The sequence below is a fragment of the Carlito syrichta genome, unplaced genomic scaffold, assembly GCF_000164805.1.
Source record: "Carlito syrichta isolate Samal-C Ts95f unplaced genomic scaffold, Tarsius_syrichta-2.0.1 Scaffold287526, whole genome shotgun sequence".
NCBI lineage: Eukaryota > Metazoa > Chordata > Mammalia > Primates > Tarsiidae > Carlito > Carlito syrichta.
The window spans coordinates 62,792-84,057 of NW_007231622.1; the positions used below are offsets into that span (position 1 = coordinate 62,792).

Genomic DNA, 21,266 nt, shown 5'->3' on the forward strand with positions numbered 1-21,266 from the left:
ATCCGCCGGCGGGAAGAGGAGGGGCCGGCCCGCAGGGCCCCGCACTCACCAGGCTCCAGGCCACCGGCCCCGGCGCCACAGCTGAAGTGAGCCGCTCGCTCGCCCGCTCGCCCGCCCGCCGTTCCTCTCCCGCGCACGGCCTCGAAGAGCCGGCCCGCGCCTCGGCGCTGCTCAGCAGGCCTCGCTCTCCGCCGCCGCGCACCGAGCAGCGAGACTCGGCTCAGCCGGCGTTCGCAGTGCGCCTGCGTGCGGGGGCCGCCCCGTGCGCCTGCGCGCGTCCCTCCGCCGCTCGCCGCGGGGGCTGCCGGGAGACGTAGTCTTCCAGCGCCCTTCCACTGGGCGCTTAGCCCGCGAGGATTCGGGGGTCGGCGAGGGGTCTCCCCGAGGAGGAGGTTGCAGAGGCCGGAGAAGCCTGTCTTCTGCTACAAGCCTGTCTTCTCTAAGCTCTTGCGGGGCGAATGGATCCCCACTCACCTTTGGCTTTCTAGCCCCTAACGTGGTAGGTGCTTAACATGCGTATGGAACGAATGATGGAATGACTGAATTCCGAGGGAATGTTACAAAAGTGGTAAGTCAGCGTCTCGTGTCTAAAGGGCTCACATGCAGCACGTTTGCAGGAAGGAAGCTTCTGGGTATTCATTCCTTTTTTTTTTTTTTTTTGAGTTCTCTCCCATCCCGTCTGCTAGATAACGTATGGACTGCATCAAATATCATTAAGAAATTAAATGAAACACAGATCCTTGCTTTATTCTTAACACTCGCAATAAGTGCTCCCAAACGAAAAACTAGGGCAGGGATTGTTAATGTTAAATCTGATGGAATTCTTCTTTTGGGGGAGCAAAAAGTGGCTTCAAAAGAAGAAAAACTGAAGCCAGCCTAGCAGAAGTCACGGGATCGAAAATTCTCAAATGTGACTCACGCAAATCAATTTAAAACACCAGCCGAAAAGCAAAATGAAAGAGATAGAGTAGATAATACATGTATAATCATGGGAGGGATGGGGAGAGAGGACCACACTATCTGAATCCCAGGTTATGCAATGTTCATTTGTCCTGGATCTCTCTGCTGTATCAGCATTCCCACACTGATGGTGTGTTTACCAAGATCAGGGTTGAGTTTGAGCAAGGGGGCTGGGGAAAAAGAAGGTGTTCTGCTAGGCTGCAAATATGTCACCTCATTCCAATAAGGTGCTAAGATTTATTATTCAGAGCTGGACTTGACTCTTGTGAAAGCTAATTTATTTCCAACTCATCTTTAGTCCTAGCTAGGGTGTGGTCCTTGGGAGTCCAAACCAAAAGCCTGGGGTATTTAATACAGCCTGTCCTCTTTGGTGGGCCTTCTCAACCCTGTGAGAAAGCCAAAAGCTCTACTCAGTTTTTCAGCCACTGCTTTCAGAATCAATAGTCACCTCAGCTTTGGAAAAGCAATGACAAATGTCAGACTCACCTCTTGTGGCTTCCTTGTTCTTCCAAATCTTGCACTCACAAATTCTAGCTGCTTTCATAGCTCTTCAGTGCATTGTTTTTTCTATTTTGCCCAGTTGTTCTCAGTAGTGGAAGGGTTGGTCCAAACAGTAGCAGTAGGTCATTGCTGGCAGCAGAATTCCTATATATATCACTTTTAGAAAAATGTTATTGGGGGCAGAGTGGAGGAATGACCCCCAAAAATGTTGTCACACCATACATGGTGTTTTACAAGCTAATGTCTCCCTGACTAAACAATTTTGTATTTTAAGAAATTTCAAATTGTAGAACAATATTTTTGCTATCACAAACAGTGCTGTTATGAACATTCTTGTACATCTTTACTGTGTATAGGGAAATGCTAAATCTTAGGACATAGTATCTTTAATATTACTAGATGTAGTAGGCAGAATTTAAGATGACCCCATAAGCTCTGCCTTCTGGTGTTGCCCTGTATAATCCCCACCCCTTGAGTGCAGGTGGGACTTTTGACTTACTTCTAGCCAGTAAAATATGGCAAAGATGATGGAATGTCACTCTCAGGATTATGTTTCATTATATAAGACTGTCTTCGCAGACTGGAGCTAGAGACTCTCCTGGCCTTGAAGAAGCAAGCTGTTGTGTTGTAAATTTCTTATATAGGGGCCACATGGCAGAAAACTGCAGATGGCTTCTAGGACTTGAGTGCAGCCTCCAAGCTGACAGCCAGTAAGAAGCCAGGGCCCTCAGTGATACAACTACAAGAAAATAAATTCTGTCAACAACCTGAGAAGGCTTGGAAGCAGATTCTTACCCAGTCAAACCTCCAGATGAGAAGACAGCTTGACATACTTCAATTGCAACTTTGTGAGACCCGGAGCTAAAGACCCAGAGAAACTGTGCCTGTATTCCTGGGCCGCAGAAACTGTTAGGTTAAAACTCCCAGTAGGGCCTCCAAAAATATTAGGTTAAAACTCCCAGTAGGGCCTCCAAAATGTTGGGTTAGGCCCAGTGGGGGTTGTATGTGCAGTCTGGTGCAATGTGAAAGTTGCAAAAAAATTGCACAGAAGTTATATTGAAAAACATAGTTTATTTAGAAAGTCAATTAGAGAGAGAGAAGAGATTCTCCTCCCCAAGGTAGGGGACGGGGCCAAGGCTAGGAAAACATGGCGGCCATAGCTCAAAGAGCCACATGGACACACCATAGTTTAACAAAGCAATGACCAATGGCTGTTTCAGGTTGAATTCTTTTAAACTTTCCCTTTGATAGGTGCAGGTCATTAAGGTGATTGGGTGGTGGTCCGTTCCATGTCATCATGCAGGGCAAGTAAGCACGGGTACTGATGTCAGGTGACGGATACCAGGCAGATGATTGCTGCCATGTTGGTGGGGTCTGCCGTGAAGGTCATGAAGGGCTGATTAGGTTAACTTGAGTCTTGTGGGCTGAGGCAAATACTTGAAGTAGAAAAGCTAATTAATACAAGACAAGCTGGGGAGGGGTATGTAAGACAATTATCAATAACTACCTCTGAGAAACCAGATCTGTCCTTGGCTTGTGATTAGAGGGTAAACTAAAGTGAACTGCTAGAGAAACATGACAACTCTAAACAATGTTAAAATGGCTGCTCTTTGGCTATATTGACTCCATGTTATGTCCTTTCAGAAACCATGAAATAATAAGTGTTTTAAGTTACTAGATTTGTGGTAATTTGTTATACAACGGTAGAAAACTAATACACTATATATTGCTGGATTTTTTCACAAAGTAGTTGTACTGCCAGGCTTGGTGGTTCACACCTATAATCCCAGCACTTTGGGAGGCCGAGGTGGGAGAATTGCCTGAACCCAGGAGTTCAAGACCAGCCTGTGCAACATAGTGAGATATCATTTCTACAAAAAATTAAAAAATTAACCTGGCATGGTCGTGCATGTCTGTAGTACCAGCTACCCAGGAGGCTGAGATGGGAGGATCATCTGAGTCTAGGAGGTTGAGGCTGCAGTGAACCAGGACTGTGTCACGGCACTCTAGCCTGAGTGATAGAGTGAAACCCTGTCTTAAAATAATAATAATATAAAATGGTTGTACTAATTTATATTCCACAGACTACAAGATTCTCTTTTCCTTTTTTTTTTTTGAGTTGGAGTCTCACTTGGTCACCCAGACTGGAGTGCAGTGGCCGCTCCCGGCCACCGCAGCCTCACCTGCTGGGCTCCAGCGATCCTTCCACCTCAGCCTTCTAAGTAGCTGGAATTACAGGCATGCGCTACCACGCCCGGCTGATTTTTTGGTTTATTGTAGAGATGAGGTCTCGCTGCCCAGGCGGGTCTCGAGCCCGCGGGCTCAGGCAATCCACTCACCTTAGCCTCCCAAAGGCGCGGGATTACAGGCTGAGCCACTGAGCCCAGCTAAGATTCTCTTTTCTACACACCCTTGCTAGCATTTGAAAATGTCTAACCTTTTAAAATTTTTGACAATCTAATATGTGTTAAATAATAATATAAATGTTACGTGTTATTATATATTAGTGTAATTGTATATGTTATGAATATTATTACTTGAACATAAAAACATGAAAAATAGGTATTTACTTTAAATTATATACTCTTGTATTTTTCTGTTGCATAAATGCTATTAAACAGAATAGTAATAAGACTAGTTATAAGTGGCAACTAGTAATAATTAATAGAAGGACTAATTAAGCAAATAATATGTGTAAAAAATATAACAATATTTTTATGCTGCTTTCTGACCTCTGGTACATCAATTTATTTTAACTTTATTGCATATTTATTTTTTTATTTTATTTTATTTCTTTTTGAGTTGGAGTCTCACTCTGTCGCCCAGACTGAAGTGCAGTGGCCGCTCCTGGCCACCGCAGCCTCCACCTGCTGGGCTCCAGCGATTCATCCGCCTCAGCCTTCCAAGTAGCCAGAATTACAGGCACATGCTACCACGCCCGGCTGATTTTTGATTTATTGTAAAGACGAGGTCTCGCCAAGTTGCCCAGGTGGGTCTCGAACCCATGGGCTCAGGCAATCCACTCACCTCAGGCGTGGGATTACAGGCTGAGCCACCGAGCCCAGCTTTATTGCATATTTAAATTCTATAAATAATTCTATATTCTTGAGATACATAAATGTAAGAATTTTTTAAAGACTGTAAATATAATAGAACTAACTAAACAGATATTACCTATATTAAATAAAAAATAATGGCATGTTTCTTTCTGTTCCATGATATCATGGATATTTTTATTCTTTCTGTTTTGTTTTCCATTAATACTTCTCTGAACTACCTGAAACCTTCAGGACATCTTTCTTTTATTTTATGTAATGGTAAAACTGAATCCAGTCAAACATAAAGGTAATTTTGAATTGCATCTCTGCTCTTCTGCCTGCATTGCACTGATTCCTGCTATAGGTGTAATGTAATAACACAGAGCTAAGTATTCTCTCAATAGAAGTGTTTGCGCATAGAATACTTAGGATTTTATTTGCTAGCACAGCAGGTTTTTTAAGTTATTGGAATTTGTTTCCAACTCTCTAAAATGTTCATCCATCTTGTATCTTCAGGTAAACGAGCCATTTATCTGTCAGTTGGGTCCTTGTATTTATAAATTAACCATGTGTGAAATGGCCATCATTTTTAAAACACTCTGAAGCACATTAGATGTCTTTGTAATTAAATGTCTTTTTCCTAGGGAAAATGATTTAAAGCACAGATGTGAGCCTCCCACCTGCCTGCTGCCTTCTCTCTCTCACCTTGGATCTCCAACCTCACCTGGGCTCGACATGAACCCCAACTGCTCCTGTACCTCTGGTTGCTGCTCCTGCTGCCCCGTGAGCTGTGTCAAGTGCACCCAGGGCTGTGTCTGCCAAGGGACATCGGACAAGTGCAGCTGCTGCGCCTGATGTCGGGAGGGCCCTGCTTCCAAATGTAAATGGAGCAGCGTGTACAAACCTGGAATTTTTTCTCATACAACCCTGGCTCTTTCACTACATTTATTTTTCTATGAAATAGGTGAATGGTAATAAAAGTTATTGATTTTTTAAAAAATACAAATGGAATTTGAACTTGTAAAATTGAAGTTAGATTTCAAATAAGCTTCCAGTTATAGTAAAGAAATTCAGAAAGTTCTGTTTGACTTTGCCTTTATCTGGGGACATTTCTTTAATGTTCTGAAACAATATTATTTCAAAAAAATTTGTCTTCTTTTTTTCTTTTGGAGTTTTTGTCACAACCTCCACATAACATTAAGCAGGATTAACTCAAGTCAGTTCATCCTTTCCTGGGCTCCTGGTGGCATCTTCAAGGATTATCAGACAGCTTTGGAGAACTAACATGTTTATTTCTGTTTCACCATAATCATTCTCTCCATTCTCTTCCTTGATGTATTTCCAGATTGGAGCAGGACATTATTTTTTGTTCTACATTTGAAGATATGATTTCATGACAAGCCAACATTTTAACTTCTTTTCTATAGCCAGCAGCGACAGCCATCTTGTAGGCACATATTTAAGGAAGCTATCTCCTTCCATTCCTATAAGTCAAAAATTTTATTAAGTGTTTCTGCACATTTTGAGGAAGCTGAAATAACCAAACATTTTCATTATCAAAGTCTCCATATCTCAGATAAGCAAATCACAGCCCTCTTTTAACAGTGTTTAGCAGATGAGATCCTTTCATTTCTTCAGTAAGATGTTTAGAGAGTGAATAAAATTTGTCAAAATTAACATTTACATCAAAAGCAGATAAATGAGTCAATTCTATTTTGTATTTGGGCTAGATATAACACCCTTTGTTTTAGGTTTTTGTGGTTTCATTGAAAAAAATTTTTTTCATTTTATTGAGTCTCACTCTGTTACCCAGGCTGGAGTGCAGTGGCACACTCATGACCACTGCAGCCTTGACCTGCTGGGCTCAAGCGATCCTTCAGCCTCAACCTTCCAAGTAACTGAAACTACAGGTACAAGCCACCAAGTCCAGCTAACTTTTTGATTTTTTGGTCTCTCCAAGTTGCCCAGGCTGGTCTGGAACCCCTGGGCTCAGGCAATCCTCTCACCTCCATCTCCCAAAGTGCTGGGATTACAGGCGTGAGCCACTGCACCCTGCCTCATTAAAATCTTAATAGATATCAAGACAACAATTTGAAACTCATTTTTCAAGTCAAATTACCTAAGAGGGAACACTTTTTTGAATTAGGAAAAGTAGCCTTACATAGTTTCATAGAGCGGTAAAGACAGGAGACAACAATGCATGTTACATCGTTCATATGCTATGCCCACACTAATTCAGCAGTCGCTGTTTTCAACTGAGCTTTGGTACTTTTGTGGGAAACTAAAAAACTTTTGATTGCTTTGAAGTACTTATCTGTTTCATCTTAGACTTGTAAGATTCAGTCTCCATATGTGTTTTCACATTCCCTTCTCCACTATACCCAATCCTAAATTCTTCTCTACATATTGCATAGCATGCTCTTTTAGTTACTTCCCTAATCCAGTTATATTATCCTTCCATCTGTCATTAACATTGCACAGTTGTTTAGCAATCTTTTTCGATGAAATCTCTTTCATGCTGGTGTTGGTATTGTGGTTATTCTCATTTTTATTATCTCCACTCTTATAAAATATGGTCACCATATTCACAATCTTAAAAAATGCCGCTTTATACAAGGTACAAAAGATAATCCACAGGCAAAGCCACAGATGGACTGTTAATACTTATGATTACAACTCACTTAAATTGCACACCTGAGATACATTCCTCAGAGTAATACAACAATGGATGGTCATTATAGTGAACTGCAAAGTGGTTGCTAACATCAGTGAATAGGAGAGGAAAATGACAGTGACTACAGAAGGTGAATGACCTATACCCGTTTGACACTAAAAGCAGTCTTGCGTTCAGCCCTTATTTTGGGGGCTGTCATATAGGTTTTATACTTTTCACCCCAACCTTCACACCCATTGCAGAAAACCAGGAGTTTTTGTGTCCTAGTAGGGTTTCCCAGAATGTGAGAATCCCAGCAGTAAAATCTGGAAGTTATCTCCTTCCATTCCTATAAGTCAAAAATTTAAGTGTTTCTGCACATTTTGAGGAAGCTGAAATAACCAAACATTTTTGTTATCAAAGTCTCCATATCTGAGATAAGCAAATCACACCCCTCTTTTAACAGTGTTTAGCAGATCCTTTCATTTCTTCAGTAAGATGTTTAGAGACTGGAAATTCAGGCAAATGGGGACAGTTGGTCACTCTTCCTCACATCTCCTTCATCTGGCCAGTACACCCATTCCCCTACTTGTGGTGAGTGCTGGCTGCCGCCCCACCTCTGAAATATTGCCCTAGACCTCACAGGAGCCACCTTGCTCCCACTCTCCCCTCTCCTTCCCACTAAAGGATCAGCCTAGGCCATTGACTTTCAGTAGAGTTCAAAACACCATCTCTTGCTGCAGGGTGTGACTTACTTCTTTTTTTTGAGTTGGAGTCTCACTCTATTACCCAGGCTGGAGTGCAGTGGCATGCTCATGGCCACCCCAGCGTCGATCTGCTGGGCTCAGGTGATTCTTCTACCTCAGCCTTCCAGGTAGCCAGAACTATAGGCGTGCGCTACCACACCTGGCTAATTTTTTAAATTTATTTTAGAGATGAGGTCTCACCAAGTTGTGCAAGCTGTTCTCGAAACTGTGGACTCAGGCAATCCTCTCACCTCGATCTTCCAAAGTGCTGGGATTACAGCCTTGAGCCACTGCACCCGGCCTGTGATTTACTTCTGATGATTTATGCTCTAGAACTTCCTGTTATTCTAAGACTGAAGCTAGTCTTCAGTTGAGATTATATTCTTGCTCATTTTTCCCCCTGCCCTGTGCTGTCTCCCTTAATTCCTGAGAGCACTCCCCCAATGAGTCACTTGAACATGAATTTCCATCTTAGGCTCTGTTTTTGGGGAACCCCACCTAGGAAAAGATCCAAATTTATTGTTTTTCATTTCCTTAACCAGTTGCACAAGACTATTGAGATCATTATATTGTTTTTCCAATGATCTGCAATTTTACTTCTGTCATTCACACACACACACACACACACACACACACACCTCTATATGGAGAAAAGTGAATATAAAGATACAGTAGTCATATGATACTCACGAAAGAAAAAGAAGAATTAACAAAAATGCAAGCACCAAATAGCAGTTTTGACTTTAGCATGGAAACCTAAATAGATAGCAGTTGTATTCTTTATCATATAAATTCTGACTTTGAAATGGTACTTAGCTTCTAACTGAAAATATTTGCTGGAAAATTTTTAATATACCGCAAAAATATTGACACCATAATACCTGTGATGTGAAAATGCTACAGCTTGACCAGGTTCTTGTGCCCACTGCCCAGAAAAAAACCAAAAACCATTACACTTAGAGAAAGAGTTTAATATTGCAAAGCAGCCAAGCAAGGAGGATGAGCAATTTTACTCAAATTCACACTTCTTAAAAATTCAGAAGATATGGTTTTTAAAGGAATTTTGGCAGGCAGGGGAATAGAGGCTGCTGATTGATGATGTCAGGGGATGATCTTCCTATCACAGAGCCAATTTCTGGGAGGGGGCATCACAGGACTGGTGGAGTCAGTTTCTTGGTATGTGTCTTGGGCCTGGGTGGTGCCTTGGGTCCAACAGAGTCTGAAAAATATCTCAAATACTATTCTTGTTTTGCAACAGATGCTATCTATAAAGCAAGTCCCATGACCCTCAGCCACTACCTCCAGGCAGTGAGTCATTTTGGAGGTTGTTTAGGAGGAAGGTATGGGGGTGGCGGGGTCCCTGGACATTGAAGTTGTTTTTGTCTTTCAACCTCCACTTTTGTCCTCAAGCGGTCTTAGGCCCATCCTGTTTAAGTCAGAATAAGTTTATCAGCATTGGGGGTGGCCTCCTCCCCCTCTTCAGAGGTCAAGAAGTAAAGATAATCAATTGCTTTCTATTGAAATGAAAGCAAACTTGGAAACAACAGATTTGTTAAATTCTAACCATAGCTGCAGCTTTTCGTGGCTCAGATCTCATCTACAGCTTTTCCCCATGGCCTGATATTAATTTTATATAGGAGGTTTCAAAAAGGTGTCATAAATATTGCAGAATATTTGTATATATTTATATAACATATATTATATAAACTTGAGCAATACATATATCTTGAATTTAGATATATAGCAATACATATACATTTGAGAGATATATATACTCTTATATAGACTAACTAAATGTAACAGAATTTATTTGTGCAAAGAATGATTCATGAATCAGGCAGCACTCAGAACCAAGAGAGGCTCAGAGTCTTCTTCCAGCAACATTGGCAGGATTTATAGACAGAAAAAAGAAATGACAAAAATAAACAGCTTGATTGGTTACAGCACAGTATTTGTCTTATCTGGGTATGGTAATAATGAGGCATTCTCCCTATATGGACGTGTTCTTATCAGTTGTCAGTCTGTAATTGACTGGGATTCAGCTACTTGTTACAAATCAAGTCACAGTTCACTATGTATGATGGTAGCTTTAGGCAACACTTAATTTAAATATATATGTATGTGTGTTTGTGTGTGTGTGTATGTGTGTGTATTGCTCAAGTTTCTATATCAGCACAGGTCTGTTTTGGAGATTTCTGCTGTATTTAGTTGGTCTGTTTGTCCATCGCTGCACCAATAATACTTTTTCTTAATTTATCTGTATTTGTATAATATTATGATATATGATAGGTCAAGTCATTTCTACTTTTTTTCTTCTTTAAAATTGCCTCAAATATTCTTGAACTTTTTTCTTTCATATAAATTTGTTAATTGCTCTATCAATTTCTATGATGAAAATCTCTTATGATATCAATTAAAATTGATGGAATGAATTTTGGAGAGTAGATGCTTTTATTGTATTGAATAATCTCAGTGAGGATATAATACATCTCTCCATTTATTTAGATCTTCCTTAATGCCTTTCAATGATGGTTTGTAATTTTCATTTTGTTTCTGCACATCTTACATTAAACTTATTTCTTGTGACCTTATTTGTTTTGATGTTGCTATTATAAATGGTAGAAATAAAAGTCATTATGTTTACTGTTTACATGTATAGAAATGCAGTTATTTATGTATAACTTCTATTTAGAACTTGAAAAATACTTGTATTAATTTTAATAATTTGTATCCAGATTTTCTTGGATTTTCTAGGTAATCTTGCTGTCTACAATAATGACATTTTTATTTCTTCACTTTTAGTAATTTTCTTTCTTTTTTTTTCACTATGTTGAACAAGACTTCTAATTGAATGCTGAAGATGTGATGATAGGAAGTATTCATTGTCTTATTCCTGATTTTTTTTTTTTTTTTTTTTTTGAGTTGGAGTCTCACTCTGTCGCCCAGACTGGAGTGCAGTGGCCGCTCCCGGCCACCGCAGCCTCGACCTGCTGGGCTCCAGCGATCCTTCCGCCTCAGCCTTCCAAGTAGCCAGAATTACAGGCGCACACTACCACACCCGGCTAATTTCTTGATTTATTGTAGAGATGAGGTCTTGCCTGCCCAGACGGGTCTCGAACCCGCGGGCTCAGGCAATTCACTCACCTCAGCCTCCCAAAGGCACGGGATTACAGGCTGAGTCACCGAACCGGCTTTATTCCTGATTTTATAGGGAATCATTCTAATGTTTAACCATAAATGTAATGCTTCCTCTAGTTTTTTGTAGCTACTTTTTTATGAATTGTTTATCAAGTGGATTTTCTATATATATTGAGATGAACATACCCTTTAACATAATTATCTGGTTAGTTACATTAATAGATTGTTTTAAAAGTTAAGTTATCCTAGCATTTCTGAAGTTAACCCCATTTGACTATGATTTATTTAGTTATACAGAGATAAATTATAATTTTTAGTATTTTGTTTAGAATTTGTACATCTATTAACATGAATTCATTTATAATTTTCCTATTTTATTTTATTGTATTTTATTTTTGAGTTGGAGTCTCACTCTGTCACCCAGACTGGAGTGCAGCGGCCGCTCCCGGCCACCGCAGCCTCGACCTGCTGGGCTCCGGCCATCCTTCCGCCTCAGCCTTCCAAGTAGCTGGAACTACAGGCATGCGCTACCATGCCCAGCTGATTTTTTGATTTATTGTAGAGATGAGGTCTCGCTGCCCAGGCGGGTCTCGAACCCGCGGGCTCAGGCAATCCACTCACAGCCTCCCAAAGGCGCGGGATTACAGGCTGAGCCACCGAGCCCGGCTTTCCTATTTTATTTTTATTTTATTTATTTTTTTATCTTTGAGTTGGAGTCTCACTCTGTCACCCATACTGGAGTGCAGTGGCCGCTCCTGGCCACCGCAGCCTCGACCTGCCGGGCTCCGGTGATCCTTCCGCCTCAGCCTTCTGAGTAGCTGAAATTACAGGTGCGCGATACCACGCCCGGTTAACTTTTTGATTTATTGTAGAGATGAGGTATCCCCTGCCCAGGCGGGTCTCGAACCCTCAGGCTCAGGCAATCCACTCACCTCAGCCTCCCAAAGGCGCGGGATTATGGGCTGAGCCACGGAGCCCGACCAATTTTCCTATTTTATACTGTTTTCTATTTTTGATATCAAGGTTCTACTTACCATGAAAAATTTGTTGGGGAGTGTTCCCTCTGTTTCTGTTCTCTAAGAGATTTTGTATAAGATTAAAATGATCTGTTCTTTGTATATGTAGTAGAACTCAACAATCAAATTGAAATCATTTTAGTCTGTTGTGTTTGCTTGGTAGGTAACTTTTTAATTACTGATTCAGTTTATTTAATTGATATTAGAAAATTCAAGATTCTAGTTCTTCAGTCAACTTTGGAAAGTTATATTTTTCTAAAAAAGTTTACATGTGTAAATTTTCACTTTTTAGCACAAAGTTATTTCTAATATGGTCTTACTATCTTTAAATCTCTAATGTATCTTAGTTACATCCCTATTTTCATTCCTAAAATTCTTTATTTGTATTCCTCATCTTTTCTTGATCAGTCTTACCAAATGTTTGCCTGTTTCTTTAATCTTTACAAAGAAACAACTATTCACTTTATTGGTTTATTTCATTATTTTCTGCTTCTATTCCTTCTTTCTTCAAGTTTATTCTGGTTTTCATTTCTTACCTTAAGTTGGATACTTAGTTCATTGATTTATGCCTTTATTTTTCTTAATATAAGCATTAAGGTCATGAGTAATTTAAGCACTATTTTAGTTTTCTATCATAAGCTATATTAGTAATATTTTCATTATCATTAATTTCTACATATTTTCTATTTTATGTTTTCATGACCCACAGGGTATTATTTTAGATTATATCTAATTTCCAAATGTATTTATATTTAAGCTTTTAAATTTTTTTGTTTGCGTCAGAGTCTCACTCTGTCGCCCAGGCTGGAGGGCAGTGGCAGAATCACCGCCACTGCAGCCTCAACCTGCTGGGCTAGGGGTGATCCTTTCACCTCAGCCTTCCACATGGCTGGAACTACAGGCATGCACCACCATGCCTGGCTATTTTTTGGATTTACTGTGGAGATGAGGTCTCACCAAGTTGCCCAGGTTAGTCTCAAATCCCTGGGTTCAGACAATCCTCTCGCCTTGGTCTCCCGAAGTGCTGGGATTACAGGTATAAGCCACTGTAAGTTTTTGAAAATTGACTTCTAAAAGAAAAAACTTCTAAGTTAATTGCTTGATGGATGACAGCCAGAGAACATGGCCAAATTGAGAATATCTTGACAATTGTTGAACTTTGAATACGGTCAACATACAGAAGTGTTCATTGTACACTTGAGAAGAAAACGTATTCTCTAATTGTCAGGCGTTCTATACACATACATTAAATATAAATTATGTTGTTCAAACCTTCTATAGTCTTACTAATTTTTTTTTTTTTTGCTATGTCATCTACTCATTATTGAGAGTTGTTAAATCGGTGACAAAGGATTTGTCAATTTTGCCTGTAATTCTGCCAATTTTGGTTTTATATAGTTTGAGTTCATATTATTAAATGCATACAGGTTTAGCATTATATCTCTTCCTGGTGAATTGAACATTTTGTTATTATCAAGTAATCATCTTTATCCCTCATAATGCTTTTTAACTTAAGGTCTATTTTGTCTGATTTTAGCTGATTTATTTCATTATTTTCTGCTTTTATTCCTTCTTCAAGTTTATTTTGGTTTTCATTTCTTACCTTAAGTTGGATACTTAGTTCATTGATTTATGCCTTTTTTTTTTACCAGCTTTCTTTTTTATTTATATATATATATATATATTTACATATATATATATATTTTTGTTTTGTTTTTGTTTTTTTTGAGTTGGAGTCTCACTCTGTCACCCAGACTGGAGTGCAGTGGCCTCGATCCGCTGGGCTCCGGCGATCCTTCCGCCTCAGCCTTCCGAGTAGCCGGAATTACAGGCATGCGCTACCACGCCCGGCTGATTTTTTGATTTATTGTAGAGATCAGGTCTCGCTGCCCAGGCGGGTCTCGAACCCGCGGGCTCAGGCAATCCACTCACCTCAGCCTCCCAAAGGCGAGGGATTATAGGCTGAGTCACCGAGTCCGGCAATACACAATTTTTTAATAAATAAATTCGTTTTTGGGGATTCCCCCTCATATGTATTTACTTATGTATTCATGTATGTATGTATGTATTTTCAGAGACAGGATCTTACTCCATCACCCAGGCTGAAGTTCAGTGGTGGGAGCATAGCTCACTGCTGCCTTGAAGTCCTGAGCTCCAGCAATCCTCCCGCATCAACCTCCCAGGTAGCTGGGATTAAATGAGCCTCTGCACCAGGCTGAATACAAGGACTTTTAAAAACACTTTTATTTTTGTTTTTTTAATGCGCATAGGCTCACTGATGATCAGAACAGAACGTGGTTTTAAAACATTTTAAAAACACTTTAACTATTGTCATCACCCCACCATTTTACTTTTTCAGGATTTTATTTCAATCTTATTTTACTACCATTCTTCAGTATTTCATTCCAGTACTATTTTATTACCAAAATTAGACCTTCTATTTGTTATTTTATAAAGACAAGGATCATTTAGGTATATCCATATTTATCATTTCTTGGCCCAAAATGCCTTTTTTCTTTTCTTTTCTTTTTGGAGAGATGGGGGTCTCAGTATGTTGGCCAGGCTGGTCTCAAACTCCTGGCCTCAAGCAATCCTCCTGCCTCAGCCTCCCAAAGTGCCTGACAGGCATGAGCCACCGCATCTGTCCTTAAAATGCCTTCTTGCAGCTTAGATATTTTTCTTCCCTCTTCCTGAAGTACATCCTTTAAGTTTTAAGTTCCATAAGTTGATAATCAGTTTTTCATGGTCTGAGAGTGTCTTTATTCAAAAATCAAGGCAAAATAAAAGTTTAGCTAATCATAGAATTTTAGGCTAACAGCTGATTTCTCTCAGCCCTTTGAAAATATTATACTAACGCCTTCAGGCTTCCACTGTTGCTGTTGAAAAGTGTATTCGCTTTCTATTATGGCCATAACAAAGTGCCACAACTTTTATGGCTTGAAAGAGCACACTTTTATCATTTCAGAGTTCTGTAGGTCAGAAATCAGGTATGAATCTCACCGGGTTAAAACCCGATTAGTTGGCAGGCTATATTCCTTTCTGAAGGCTCTTGAGTTCACTTCCTTGCTCATTCAGGTGTTGGCAGAATTCAATTCCATGCTGTTTAAGGATTCTGGACTATGTTTCCTTGCATTTGGGCCTCCTCTTTGCTCCTAGAAGCTTCTGTCTGGTCCTTGCACATAGCTTCCTACATCTCAGAACCAGCACAGGACATCAAATCCTTCCCATCTTTACCTAGCTAGGAACTGTTCTCTACATTCAGAGACTTTAGTGATTAGATTGGGCCCACCTGGATAATCTCAGCTAAGCTTCCCATCCGAAGGCAACCTTGATTACGTCGTCGCAGAGTCCCTTTTGCTGTGTAAAGTAACAGTCACAAATTCGGGGGATTAAGGTGCAGACATCTTTGCAGAGGGTAGGGAGCACACTATTCTGCATACCACAAGAAGTACAATGAGTCTAATTGTCACTCCTTTGCAGATGAGTAGGCTGTTCCCTCTGGCTGCTTTTAAGATCGCCTCTTTGGTGGTCTATGGTGTCAATATGTTTCTTGATATGTGTTCTTCTTTATCCTTGGAACATTGCCTCTTTTCCATTCCCTTTTAAAATTTCTATTAAACATAAGCTAGATCTTTCAAATCTGTCCTCTCTCAGCTCTGTACCACAGGCCTCATGCAAGCATGTGTAATCACCTTAGCTCCTACGTCCATGCCCCATCCCTGCAAATGGTCTGTTGGCCATTTTTGATGCAGACTGTGGCACAGTCTACCCTCAGGAAGAGAGACCCAAGGAAAGAACCTAACCAGGCCCTGGAAGTGGACTCAGAGCTGTTTAAACAGGAAATGTGGGGCGTCCCTGTATCTATCTAGTGGGTGGCTTAGGAGTGAGGAGTGCAGGCTCCAGATGGATCCATTCTCTTGGCCCTGTAGACTCCTCACCTTGTGAAGGTGGGCACAACTTAAGGAGGGCAGAATGGAACCTCTCAAGCAAGAGCTCTAAGGCAGGGGGGACCTCTTAAGCCAGGGCTCCAAAGCAGAGCCTTTCTTGCTCAGATCTAAGAGCAGAACCATACGAGATAATAAGCATGCTTCTTTCAAGAGGGGGAATGCCGGTTAAGGTAAATTAAGGAGAAGGAAGTGTTCAGTGCAAGAGGTTTAGGATGTGAGGTCAGAAGAGTGGAAACAGACAAAAGACGCATGTTCAGATTTTCTGGCTTCTACACTACAAGCAGAACTCTGCAGTCAACTCTGAGCACAGTCATTGTGGATTAAGCCTTTCTTCCACCTGCTCCCAATTTGCTACATCCCTTATGTTCTCAGCTTGAAATTCACTATCTTTAGGAGGCCTTTTCAACTCCTGATTAGTTGATTCCCCTCCCTCTAAACTTTTTTCGGAGTCTGTAGTTTTCTTTTTGTTATACCTAATCATACTTGCTAAGTTGTCCAAGTTGCCTTTTTGATTATTTGAGCTAAGGGTTTGTGAAGACATTTGTCTTGTCCAACATCATATTCCTAGCACCACAAAGTGACTGAAACACATCTGGTGATCAACAAATATTTGCTGAATTGATCATTTGGCTTCATGGTGCCTGAGTGGCATTGCTTGAGATGGTTGAATCCAAACAACCTTCTGATGTCCTTCCACTTCAAATTATTTCACTTTACACAATTTTTCAGAGTTTTACTCAGAAGAAGTTGATTTGTTTAGATATCCAAAGCACTTTATAAGATTCTGTGGAAAATCTAAAATTGTTCTGCTTTCCCAATATTTTACACTATCATTATTTTAGAATATAAAAGGTTTGAATTATATACTAGAAAAATCTCTTTATTACGTGTAAAACTTTTTTGCTGTTACTTATAATAAAGGAGATAAAAGAACAGCCGAAAGAAGGAATGGTCTTAAAAGTGTTTTAGTTGGTACCTATGCCCCCAACTCCAAGAAATAAAGATGAAGGCATTAAGATGCTAGTATGTGGTTGGTACCTTCAGTAACCCAGTCAGTCTATACAGATAACCCATCTGATATATTCAAACCATTTTTTGAGCCAGTGATGGTCGTTATTTGGTTAGTGCCCTCAAGTAAGGCCATGCCAGTTGTTAAGATGATATGAAGATTAATCAACAGGGCTGCCACTTGTGAAGTTTCCTCAAGGCTTCTGTGAAAAGGGTATCAATGGTCCTGATAAGTAATTCTGTGACCGAACATGATCTTGGGTGCAAGTCCACAAATATCTGGGAATAGCCTGCATGCCACTAAAAATTACGAAGGTTTCAGGTTTGGAGACATTGTCAACTACACTGTCATGACCATCTATGGCTCCAGGACTCAATGGTGGGGGGATAATACTTAAGTGATGACCCTGGCAGAAGGAGCCTATGAGTACTTCGGCCTCAAACACATAGATCATCTTATGTGTGGCAGAGGTTTTCTTGACCTTGTCTGCTAGGTTTTTGAGGCTCTTGGTGAAGTAAATGCCAACTCCATATTTTGGGTCTGATAAAAGAAAAAAATTAAGAAGATTATTATGATCTGGTGAATTATATTGCCAAATAGTCACTATAATTTGGTACTATATGTACCCTCTCTCTAGTCCTCCAAATAATCTCCTCCTTCTGGTCCTGAGTCCTTATGTCTGTAGCAAAGGCACTCAAAGTTATTCCCCTGAAGCAAATTATCACTTATATTATTAGCATAACAATAGCTTACATTCAAATAAACCATTAGTGTTTTAAAGTAGTCTATGGTTTTCAAAGTATTTACATTGATTAGATTCAATTAATCTGTGATTTAGATAGTATTTCCATTTAAAAGATGAAAGGTCTGAGATTCACAGAGATTACGATCCAAATAAATATTATCAACTAAGCAGCTGACAGAGCATCATGGAAGGAAGATTCTGTTTCTCTTAGACCATTGTCTGACTTCTACAGGCTACAAATAGGGATATCTCTAGGACTCTTGAGAATATGGCTTGAAAATCGCATCTAATAAGAGAAGGCAGAGTATCTCCCAACCTCAAGGACAGCATTACAAGAAAAGTTTGTCAAGATAAGGGAATGTTGAGCATATAAAATATCAGAATGCATGCTTCACTGTTGAGAAAGAGCAACCCTGCATTTGGGGGACATAGACATTCTCATCACGAGGATGGCATTCTGTACTGTGGGAGCAGGGCTAGGTCCTCAGTTCTCACCGTGGCCTGGCACAATATCCCACAAAAAATCTCCCCATGCCTTTGAACTAAGTCCATGCTCACCAGGTTGTTGTCCCCCCATCAGGCATTCTCAGAATTATATCCTATTGCAACCACTGGAAGTGAATATACTCCATTCTTGCATACTGTTTGTGATCTGTATTATCTTCTTTGGGGTATTGAGAACATTCAGGAGGCTGAGGGCCAAATTCTGGACCTCAGAGTAATCCCTGTTCAATGCCCTTTTGAACCTCACTTAGAGGGAAAAAAATTAAAACTTTGAAGCCATATTCTCCTTCTTTCCTTTTTTTTCTCTTTCCCTCCCTCTCTCATTCTTTACATTTATATGGGACATTACCAAACACTGTTTTAGGCTCTAGAGCAGCACTGAACACTAGACATGTACTATGAGCCACATATTTAATTTAAAATTTTCTAGAAACTACATTAAAAAGAAATAGGTGAAATTAATTTAATATTTTTATTTAACCCATTCAAAATGTTATCATTTCAACAAGGAATCAATATAAAAATGGATAGATGTTTTACATTCTTTTCGTTTGTCTTGAAATCCAGTGTGTTTTACACTTGCAGCACATCTCAATTCAGACTAGCCCCATTTCAAATGCTCCATAGCCACATGTGACTGGTGACTACCATATTGAACATATTGAACAGTACAGTTCTAGAGATTTAAAAAGGAGTAAGGCATAATTCTTATTCTCAAAATTTCACAGAAGGAACTCCCTGCAAGTAAACAGATAAACTATAGTACAATCTTTTTTTTTTGAGTCGGGGTCTCACTCTGTTGCCCAGGCTTGAGTTTAGTGGCCTGATCATGGCTCATTGCAGCTCCCATCTCCTGGTCTCAGGTGATCCTTCCACCTCAGCTTCCTTAGTAGCTGGAACTACAAGCATGGGCCACCACTAATTTTTTTTTTTTGGTAGTGATGAGGTGTTGCTACATTGCCCAGGCTGGTCTTGAACTCCTGGGCTCAAGCGATTCTGCTGGGATTACAGATGTGAGTCACCGCACCCAACCTATAGCATAATTTTATGCGGCAAGGTAATATTTTGATATAACAAATCAAAGATTTTCTTTCCCAAGAGTTTCTTCTTGCTTTTTGTTTTTCACATATTGAGTTATTGATACTTATTACCTCAAGGATAAAAAGGATAAAGTTTAGAACAAAGTCAATTGAATATATATAATATATATAAATATATACACACATATATTATTGTGTTTATATATGTGTGTATATTATAAAAGTGTATATTTATATTTATGATATATAATTACTTTTAATTCACAGAAGAAAATGTGGTCTTGAAATTCTGGCTTTCAGAGTTACACTTTCTGAAAGGAAGAGGGTTTTTTCAACTACAAGTTTAAAGCCTGAAGGATTAGCCAGGTGCGGTGGCTCACACCTATAATCCTAGCACTTTGGGAGGCCGAGATGAGAGAATTGACTGAACCCATGGGTTCGAGACCAGCTTGGGCAACTTGGTGAGACCTCATCTCTACAATAAATAAAAAAATTAGCCAGGTGTGGTGGCGTGTGACCGTAGTTCAAGCTACTTGGAAAGCTGAGGCGGAAGGATCACCTGAGCCCAGCAGGTCGAGGCTGTGGTGACTGGGAGCATGCCACTGCCCTCCAGCCTGGGCAACAGAGTAAGACTCCAACTTAAAAAAAAAAAAAAGCTCAGAAAAAAATAAATAAAGTCTGAAGGATTCAGAACATGGAGTTTTTATCATGCAACAGAAGAGGGACTATCACAAGATCTTCAAGAAAATTTTTCTCATTTCAAGACCAAGTTCTTTCTTCCAGCTGGTGGGAAGAGAAGAATCAAAAGTGACATGACGAGAGCTCTTGGTGAGTTGGAGGAAGGGCTCACTTCACTGCCCCACTCTCTAGAGAGAGACCTGGGAGTCAAGAGCGGCCAGAACAAGAGAAATCTCAAAACAACCGGAGGGGTTCACAAGAGCAGAAGGTACCAATGCCTGACTCTGCTGAGTACACTCCCTCATCCAACCTGATGACAGAGTGGAGGGTAGTGATGGTTGGGAAAGAATCCAGAACAGGTGAGGACAACTACACAAGATCCTGCATTCAGCTCAAAATTTCCTGCACAGCAGGAGGCGCACAGATACATTCTGGAAAGAAATTCCTTCTGCATGAAAAAGGCAGAGTGGCCTGGGCAGACACTACCTGAGTGCAAAGGGCACAGGTGGAGTTGATCTCACAGAGGGCAGTGGGAGGCAGAGGACAGATGGGGACCATGAACCAGACAACCATAACGCCTCTCCCACCATCTAGATCACTCTCAGAGAAAAGAGGAGAAAAAAGGCAAACTGTTGCAGAAACTCAATATCAACCCCAAAGGGACTAAAAAAACTCTGAAAATGACTGGGTTCACTTTTAACTGTCAAGATTCAAGTTCTTCACATCTGTGGACATGGAAGCATGAGAGCTGGGTGAAGTTCAGTGATAGAGTCATAAAGAAAACCAGTTTTACGCTTGAGTTTTGTAGGACTATAGATTTTAGTACTTATTAAAGTTATAGATGTTGTAACAAAGGAATGGAGGAAGTACAGGAGCACAGAAGAGGAAGCAACTCCTTAGGCCTACAGGAGTTAGGAAAGGTGCCAAACAGGAGATACCATTTGTGCTGTGTTTTGAAGCAGGATTAGGACTTTGTAGCACTGAAAGAGTGAGGAGGGAAGTCATTCCACAGTCAAAGATATAGAGGCATGAGAGTATATAGCTTGTTTAGGAAACTCTAAAAGGTTAATGGCTAGAAGACTGGAGGAACATAATGGGTGATAAGTCTGGTGAAAGAATGTGGCAGCCTTATATGCTCTGCGAAGAAGTTTGGGTTTCTATCTTTAGGCAACTGGGAATACAGATATTAAGCAAGGATATAATTTTTTTTTTTTTGAGTTGGAGTCTCACTCTGTCGCCCAGACTGGAATGCAGTGGCCGCTCCTGGCCACCACAGCCTCGACCTGCTGGG

General features: G+C 40.3%; 2 protein-coding genes and 1 long non-coding RNA gene across 5 annotated transcripts in view; 1 reads left to right on the forward strand and 2 right to left on the reverse strand.

Annotated features, from left to right (window-relative positions):
• LOC103254808 (importin subunit alpha-5) overlaps positions 1 to 284 on the reverse strand; it is a 61,866-nt gene extending 61,582 nt beyond the window's left edge. Inside the window, exon 1 of the mRNA XM_008052797.2 lies at positions 50 to 284. The gene's annotated coding sequence lies outside the window, so the exon portion shown is untranslated. The remainder of the gene's footprint in view (positions 1 to 49) is intronic.
• A 44-nt stretch (positions 285 to 328) lies between these two features.
• Positions 329 to 5,580, forward strand: LOC103254809. 2 transcript variants are annotated; one of them, XR_503983.1, is made up of 2 exons: positions 329 to 568; positions 5,144 to 5,580. It is a non-coding gene; the product is annotated as an uncharacterized LOC103254809 (long non-coding RNA). The 2 variants fall into 2 exon arrangements; XR_002481646.1 differs by having other exon boundaries at positions 329 to 499.
• An 11,368-nt stretch (positions 5,581 to 16,948) lies between these two features.
• PARP9 (poly(ADP-ribose) polymerase family member 9) overlaps positions 16,949 to 21,266 on the reverse strand; it is a 32,769-nt gene continuing 28,451 nt past the window's right edge. For both annotated transcript variants that reach the window (XM_008052799.2, XM_008052798.2), the window contains exon 10: positions 16,949 to 17,548. In XM_008052799.2, coding sequence (XP_008050990.1) covers positions 17,202 to 17,548 — 347 coding nt within the window. In that variant the 3' untranslated portion in view covers positions 16,949 to 17,201. The remainder of the gene's footprint in view (positions 17,549 to 21,266) is intronic.